This window comes from Maniola jurtina, chromosome 17, assembly GCF_905333055.1.
Source record: "Maniola jurtina chromosome 17, ilManJurt1.1, whole genome shotgun sequence".
NCBI lineage: Eukaryota > Metazoa > Arthropoda > Insecta > Lepidoptera > Nymphalidae > Maniola > Maniola jurtina.
In genome coordinates, this window is record NC_060045.1 from 723,819 (window position 1) to 733,083 (window position 9,265).

General features: G+C 38.0%; 1 protein-coding gene across 1 annotated transcript; it reads right to left on the reverse strand.

The window, feature by feature from the left end:
* Positions 1 to 214: 214 nt before the first annotated feature.
* LOC123873589 (sarcoplasmic calcium-binding proteins I, III, and IV-like) lies at positions 215 to 1,089 on the reverse strand. The gene has a single exon (XM_045918471.1). The coding sequence runs from the start codon at positions 939 to 941 to the stop codon at positions 390 to 392; it is 552 nt and encodes a 183-aa protein (XP_045774427.1). The 5' UTR covers positions 942 to 1,089; the 3' UTR covers positions 215 to 389.
* Positions 1,090 to 9,265: the final 8,176 nt, after the last annotated feature.

A 9,265-nucleotide genomic window follows, 5' to 3' on the forward strand; every position in this document is an offset into this window, starting at 1 on the left:
CAACGTTCTATAAAAACTGATGGTTTCAAACATGTTTTAAACCGTGTAGCCGGTAAAGCGCAAATCTGTTTTTTCTGTTTCAAACCGCCGTTTGAAACCGTGTAGCACATGCTTTATTTATCACCACTATGTCATCATACAAATTTAGTAAGGTCATAGACTAAGGAAATAAGTGCCTAAAAATATCAGAACATCGAAATACAAAATATCAAAATAGAAATTCTAGAATTTTCATTTATTTACAGATTTTATTCCGTTTAAATTTCTCAAATATCAAACATACTCTATCAAAAAAATTCACACGTCATATCAATTAAAATTTTAAAATCGAATTCGAACTCATAATAAATTTTAAAAATTAAAAAAAACACCTATAAAAATTTAAATAACTAAAACTTCGTCTTTCCAAATATGAAGTTTCCTGGAGCATTAGGATCTTCTGTGGTGAAGTACTCCTTCCACAGTTCTTGGAATTCGCTCCAGGATACGTTGGCCTTGCCTTTTGACATGTTTCTGAAGGCGGCTAAAGCATCGTCCTTGCTAAGACCAAAGGATGCGTAGACAGATGAGAACTCCTCACCATCAATAGCCCCGTCGCCACTTGCATCTTCAAGTTGAAAGATGAACTTGCAGTAAAGGCTCTGCCATTCGAAAGGCGAAGCTGGGTTCTTAGCATACTCCTCCCACATTGCAATCCATTCGTCCTCACTGATCTGTCCATCTTTGTCTACATCTGCGCGACTCTGCAACCCTTCCCAGATCTTCAGCAAAGCAGACTGGAGCTCCTTATATTTAGCATCACCAGCAGACCAGCCTCGCATTTTAGTAATATTTTCAATTGCCAAATCAAAATCGCTTTTGTCTATTGAACCGCTCGCATTTCTGTCGAAGAATGAGTTAAATACGTGAAGAAGCTTCTTCTTCCTGAAGTCTGACACCATTTTTGAAGATTTTTGGTTTTTTGTAGTCTAGGATAAAGGCCTTTATTGAAAAGTTGCCTAAACTATTCACTCTTGAGTTGAAGGTAACACTATGTTAGAGATACGATCGGAGTCTGTTTTATAGTGTAGAAGTTACTGCAATTATATCATCATTTTTAGGGATCTCTGCCAAAATGCAAAAAAAGAAAACTTTAGACTAAAAAAAGGCTCATGATTATTGTTTTAAGAAATGCTTGCACGACTTCATTCATAAAGATTTAAGTAAATATACAGATAAAATAAAACGAAGTGACAAACTATCACAGTCTTTTTAAAAAATCAGCAATCCGCCTTTAAAAATTAGTTCTTGTACGGTCTCAATACAAGGGAATTTGTTTTTGTGGCGGTAGATTAATTTAACCAAATATACGTTTCCTTCCAACGTACGGAACCCTAGATGAGCGAGTTCGGCTCGCACTTGACCGGTGTTATATCTTGCGTGTGATGTGCCTTTGACGTTCTTCATTTGTTATCACTTTCGCTATCTTGTCTGCAATGCAGCGAATGTTTCCTTTCTTATTAAAATTAGGATAGAGTAATGAGATGATTGCTCTAATAAAGCAAGATAAAGGTCAAAAAGTAAAATTCAACTATTGCGCCGCATTATTTATCATTCCGAACCAGGTAGTGGTGCGTTTCTATATTATATGCATTTTTGACGATTCAAAAGTACTTACCTACTTGTAAAAGTCTATTAAAAAGTATTTCTATTCTATTCTATTCTATTCTAGCTATTCTATTGGAAATACAAACACGGAATAACGGTTTTGGGTAAAGGATAGCTTCCTGAAATTTTTAATGTTTAATGGCAATTTGGGTGCACCATTTGATGTAGGAGAAAATATTAATAATTATGAAAGGGAATATTATTAATTATTTATCTGTACATTCGAAAACAGATTTTTATTTATTTTTATGCATAATAGTTTTTGATTTATCGTGCAAAAGGTTGAAAAAAATACCCAAGTACGGAACCCTCGGGGAGCGAGTCCGACTCGCACTTAGCCAGTTTTTTATAAGTTGGGACTTGGAACAACTTTTCTATTTCATAGTTTGAATTTAATACTATTCCTGCCACTACATAAACTTCTCTGTCAGTAACTCATCTGTATTCGGCACTGTAATCTTATATTTACACTGGCATAATTACAGCATAGTGACAAACTTCTCTTGAATTGTTTGAATAATGATTTGATTACTTGGTGAGCAAAAATTCAGCAGGTTTCCTGAATGTACAAGGTTTTAATATCCGCCATGTATTGAAAAATGGAACCATTTTCGATTTTTATCCTGAAAAAATATTTGTCTGACCGCTTGATTACCCACCTATTATTCCGTTATCTATTAGTACTATTTTAAACCCACCTTAGCAAGATGGCACCACCAACTTACTGTGATAAAATCTATTTATAGATAATTTCAGTTTAAATCTATACCGATGTGTTAATCATGGCTTTAATAATATCGCTGATAATAGGTATACCTACCTATTTGTACTGATTATTATGATAACAATTATTATTATCACAGAGGTAACGCTTGCTGACATAATATTCACATTGTACTAATTTTAATTAAAACAAGTGTAAATTATAAATGTATAACACCCCCGACGAGTGAAGGTTACAGTAACTAGAAAAGAGCTGATAACTTTGAAACGGCTGAACCGATTTTCTTGGATTATAGCTAAGAACACTCTCGCTCAAGCCACCTTTCGAACAAAAAAAAATTAAAATCGGTTCATTAGTTTAGGAGTTACGATGCCACAGACAGACACATAGATACACAGATACACACGAACAAACTTAACTCAGTGAGCTTCCTTCATCATTTAAGAATACCACAACATACTATTTTCTTCTGACACATCAAGATTACTGTAGATTGTAGGTATATAACAATAACCACGCACATCTCTCCAAGACATGCATTATCTTAAAACAAAAGGCTTTAATTAAAAATACAGTGTATATTATCACATATTATAAAACTTATACAAACACACCATGTATAATTCGCGTCTACTCCCAAGGAAGTAATTCGCAGCCTTGGGGTATTGATATACAAAATCCTAGATATCACCCACAGTCGTTTCAGGCTTTAAAAAGTACACAAAATGCACTCTGCGTTACTTCCGTATCTGAATTTTACAGAAAACTTAAGATATCTCTATATATGTATGACATAGATAATTTCTTAAAATAGCAATTGATGTTTATTTTTATTAATTGCAACAAATTTGTGTTGCATTCGTAATAGACAAAATAAATCATGATAGTCATACAGTTTATTACTTTCGATAGACTTCATGTTCAGAATTTAAATATAATCTATACTAATAAATAAAATTGGAGTGTCTGTCTGTAATTTCGAAATAACTACCTCATATTAAGCTCATATGGTTATTTGAACGATACCAACACTGAATCACACGTTTTTAAAATTTTTGTCTGTCTGTCTATCTGTCTGTTTGAAAAGGCTAATCTTCGGAACGGCTGGACCGATTTTGACGGGGTTTTCACAGACAAGTAGAGGATTGATCAGGGAGTAACATAGGCTACTTTTTTAACCGACTTTCAAAAAGGGAGTTGTGTTTTTCTTCCTATGTACACCGAAATCTCCGAGATTTCTGAACCGATTTGCGTAATTTTTTTTTTAATCGATAGAGGAACTTTGTGACAACTTTCCCACGGGATTTCAGACCCTAAATCCACGCGGGCGAAGCTGCGGGCATCAGCTAGTATTAGATAATCCTATTAGATGAAGCCCGCAACTTTATCCACGTGGATTTAAAATTTTTAAAAATTCCGCGGGAAATCTGATTTTCCAGGATAAAAAGTAGCCTATCTCAGTCTCTGGGATGCGAACTATCTTTATAACTCATAAAAATCGGTTAATTCACCTGTTCAATCGTTTTTGACGAAATTTGGTACATACGTAGCTTACATTCTAGAGTAGGACAAAGGCTTTTAATCCCGGAAAAACAAAGAGCTCCCACGGGATTAAATAAAAACGAAATCCACGGAGATGAAGTCGTGGAAATAATCTAGTGTCCTTACAAAAATTCTGATTAAGCACAATTTAAAGGTGCCCTTAAGTTAAGGCTTTGTTTTGCAAACTTATAAGAATGTATTATGAAATTGGTTTGTCGCGAACATTTTGTTTCAAGGGGAGTCAGTCCAGTAATTCTTGCTGTTGTTTGCTTGGGCCGGAGTGTGTATCTTTGACTTTTTGTAGGTATAACTCAGCGTCAGGGCTGTAAAGTGGAAACGCCAAGGTTTTGTTTCCTCCCTATGTCTGGCCGGTGATGTATTAGCGAGGCGCGGCTTTGGACGTCTTTTAACTAAGATTTCGAACGATATAACTCCTTATAGTTAGGTACACAAACAGCTGATATAACCTATTATAGGTACGAGTAGGTTATACTAGGTATCAGCTATCCTAATAATCTATCATAATAATGACCGGGACCGACGAACGATTTAAAATGTCCTTCGAACCGTGGATTGTTTCCGGTTCGTTTCCCGTCTGAGTAAAGAAGTAAATTAACATTATCAAATAGGCATCGAGAAGCCCCTATTTCACTAAAAAAAAAATTAGTTTTGAAATGAAATGAAATAAAATGAATGAAACTTTATTTCATGTTAGACAGTCTGTGCCACTTATGCTAATATTATGTCAAGACTCTACCACGAAATTCGGAAAGAAGATTCTATAGAGAAGAGCCGTCAAGAAACTTCTCAGCAGTTTCTCTTTGCTTTTTAAAACAAAATGTTACATTATGTAAATATACAATACACAATAGCAATGTAAGTATTACACTAGCTTGAGGGTGGGGAACGTGGTAAGGGAATTGCCCTCCCCGCGAAACTTAACCCTCGGGAGGACCTGTGGATGATGGACATGGGGCGGTCCGTCGTTCACAGTGTGGTCCTTGGGTTGGTTGGCTGCTGTGGTTCCAGCATGACTCTAACGGTGTTTGGGGGCACGCAGTGTCCCAGTGGTAGGTTTTCTGAAGCGGACATCCGCTGGCAGACTAACGATGCGGTCTCTTGTACTCCGTCGTCAGCGGTGGGATGGAACTTCGTGAGGTTTTTAGTCGGTAGGACCTTTATAACCACTGTGCTCCTCCGTAGCCGGTGGTATCTATGAGGGATTTTCCTCGCGGAGAAAAGAGTTACGCAGGCTCAGTAGTCTGTCTTTCCTTAACGTTTATTATTACTAAGCGAAGTCATAAGCTACATTCCCTAATAAAAGAAAGCCAGAACGTTTAATGAGGTAATAACAGGAGCAGCTTCTGATCCCAAATGGCAGCGTTTTACGGCATATTTATGATGTTGCAAAACATAAATATACTCTACTTTCTTAATAATAATGTTAGGAACAGAGTAGATAACTATTTATAAGATGCTTTTCGTAACTTAGATTTTCAAAAACTGTCTCTGATTTGATTCATTCACTCTTTGATTTCCGGGGATAAAAAGTACCGTAATATGTCCAAGGCCCTGGGACAGTTCAACTCCTTTAGCAATTTCATCAAAACGTTAAACAGAATGCAGTTCGTGAAAAACTAGTAAGCAGTAAGTAGTTAGTTTACATCCCGGGGATTGACATAGGCAACTTTTTATCCCGAAATATCAAACAGTTCTTACGAGCTTCTTAACCAACCATCTGTTTAACCGATTTGTACCCTCTCCTTAGACTGATGATTTTTTCAGACTAAAAACTTATTGTATGCAAATTTTCGACAATATTGGTCCTGCTTTTGAGGTTATAGCGAGACAGATAGATTAACGCACAGCGTGTGACAGCACACTTTCGCATTTTAGCGCTTGCTGAAAATAATTCTTTTTAACCTGACTCTAGTACTCAGATAGACTCGTTTCCATATTAAAGTAAAAATATAGGTTAGGTTTAATTTAAAATTCAAATTCCGTAAAGACTGCCGTATTTCAACAGACATAAGTGCGAAAGCGAATCGCAAACAAGCGGGAATTTGCGCCATACATCACGCGTTATCTGACGCGCAAAAAACCATCGCCCGCCTAACATATCGCAGTTCGCAAATTGCTTATTGTTTTATGAGTTTACGGTTAACCCGTGTTAACCCTTCCGAATTCCTATGAACTTTTAATAACTTTAATCCAGTGTTTACCAAATCCGAAACAGTGTATTCGTCGCTTGGAAATAAGTTACTTTAACAACTTTGGTACCAATGTTTTTTTAAAGAAATAACGTATCACGTCATATTTTTTAAGCTAGGTGCCTATTATGTTTTACTTGTAATATCATGTGGTGTGTAGGAAATATTTTGCCAGATTAGGATCCTTGAATTTTTGGCCCGGAAGACCCTAATTTTTTTCAAATTAAAAGTAAGCAGGTAATAGATATGATGTTTAATACGTCCTCTCTAAAGCGCAGACCCTATTGGAAGGATTTTCATAACTTCCATCCGAGCGTTTCTAGGGCACATCAGTTTCTTCAGAATTTTTCTCAAAACATAACTCATAACAATATGAATCGAGCGAAATGAAACGTAGGAGAGCAAAATGTACAACAGTTCATATTCAACGTTCATGCATGGGAGCAAACGTAAATGAGGCCCCATCATCCATACAAGCCATACAAACCATACAAGCAGACATGCTTCAATATTGTATTTGTAACAAAAACCTGCACTACGTAGCCTAGGTAAATACGAGTAACTTTGATATTTGTCTCTATGCAGCTGTAGTTCAACTAGATGTGGCTTAAGAAACTGTAAAAAGAGTCTATTTGCCAGATTATGTCAAATTGAAAAGATAGTATGATTCTGGCAATCGCCTTGTGACGTCATTGATCACCTTCCGTAGAACGAGCGTGACGTTATTTTTAGGTTTCCGTACCTCAAAAGGAAAAACGGAATCCTTATAGGATCATTTTGTTGCCTGTCTAACTGTATGTCTGTCCGTCCGTCCGTCTGTCTGTCTGTCTATTAACTTGCAGAGAAATATATTGGTATGTAGAAACATAAATGTGTTAAGTATATCTTGTACGATAGTATAAAACCTTTCGTGTGCAAGTCAGATTCGCACTTGACCGGTTTTTTTTTAATAATAAATTCTAGCCTCATAAATTACCACATACAAAACACCACATCATTTCATAACTATAGTGTCCAAGACCCTATTAAATATCACCTGCATGCTTGAAAGCTCTCCATTATCATAAAAATGCATGTTCTCAAAAGTGACCGAAATCTGTCAATCTGAAGTTGCCCTGTGGCCAGCGTAATGGACTATGACCTAGCGGACCGGCGCCGGCGGCGATAGGTTGAACAGGATGATGATGATGATGAAAAACACACCCTATTATTTATATCATAAATATTTACCTACTTATTGTCTAATCCTATTAGACGTATATCTGGATCGACAGGTATCTTAATCTAATCTAGGTATCAAATCAGGGTTTAAAAAATGACTAATCTATCAGCTAACTTAATTACATTGCTCTGGAAACACACGTCAGCAGTTACTCATTGACGCAAACTGTTATCGCGTCGTGAATCATCTTATCTTTTGCAGTTTATTTCACTGATTACAGCTACCTATTTTTGATAAAATAAAGTTTGACTAGCTTAGGTCATAAATTATTTACCTACCTACCTATATTACATAAAAATAGTTCAGTGAGCCAGACCAGACTGACAGGCAATGCACAGCCCGTGGAAACGACGCTAGAAATTGAAATTTCGAGGACATGTTCCTCGAGCTCCCTAAGGTTGCACTGAGGAAGAATTGTATGAAATTCCAACCGGAATCCTTAGGAAATGCAAAACCGCACGGACGAAGTCACGGTAATAAGCTAGTATAGCTAGGGAATATAATATGCCTCTGTTCAAATTGAACTGCTTGTTCAGGTTGATGATGATGACCTATAAACGTGCATTATAGACAAAGTTAAAAATCAGTTGATTTAACGATAAAGAAAAACATTGTGAGGAAACATTCATGCCTGAGAGTTCTCCATACTGTTCCCAATACGCAATTAGTCAACCTAGTAGACTAGGGCCAACACCTTGTTCATTTTGAGAGGAAACCCGAGCTCTGTAGTGGGGCGGTGATGGTGATGATGATGATGATAGGCTGATGGATGGATAGCGCCACATCTAGTCAGTGGTTGTTCACGTCGGTATATTATTTTTAATACCGCTTACAAGCCGGGCGCTGTAAGACGACCTCGTTACACGTGGCTAATCCAAGACCGCCGCCCTGGAATGAGCGTTTCCATTGCCTACGTTTTTTTGACTCGATGCCAATGCCCTTGACGGCAAGCTGCGTGATGATGCAGTCCAAGATGGAACCCAAAGCAAAGCATAATAAATTCAAAATTCATGAGGCGAAACCGCCGCGGGCGGGGCACGTGGTAAGTTCGCAGAACTGATACACGTTAAGGTACCAAGAGATCCTGGGATGACGACTTCGCACCAAAAAAAGCAGCGTTAGCAGACCCCTCCACTGAGTGGACGAACGAGTCGCAGTGCGCCGCTGGATCCAGGCGGCGCAAGACGCACGAGTCTGCGAGAGTCGCTTGATGGTAGTTTGCAGCGTTCGGAAGGGCCTACAAAGATCTCAGCTCCTTGTCCTGTTCCCATGGCACTAACGCCGCACGTTCTTTTACTGGATATATAATGAACACGTAATAGCGCGGGTGCATGTACAATCAAAGGCCGTAAGCCGTTTACGTCTCAATAATCATATTCGCGTAGCACGGTTATGCACATGCGTTAGGTGTGTGTGGCGTGTTTGTAGAAATCGGTAGGTTCGAAAGGTTTTTAGTACAAGTTTCGCGTAATCGCTACTGGAATTATGAGGCCAACCGTACAATGTACACTAAGTGAAATACATATTTTGCGGTGAGAACGGGGTTGTCGGCCGTTGTCTGTGCAATGGACACAGTGCCCCGCGACTTGGTCGATGCTCGCCAACAATGAGCGCTCACCGCGAGGCAGATGTAATGTATTTACCTACAGAGTTAGACTATGTAACCTCGCTATTCCCCTTCCAGACATAAACAATAATAGCTAGGTAAATGGTAACTATTGTACCTAGGTACCTACTTTATGCCCTAAATCTCGTGCCTCATTTCTTTCCGTTAATGGGAATCTTCTAGGCAGATAGCGTGAACAGATTTTTTTTTTAATTCAGATAAGTTAGCCCTTGACTGCGATATCACCTGGTGGTAAGTGATGATACAGTCTAAGATGGAAGCGGGCTAACCTGGACGGGGTATGGCAGTTTTTA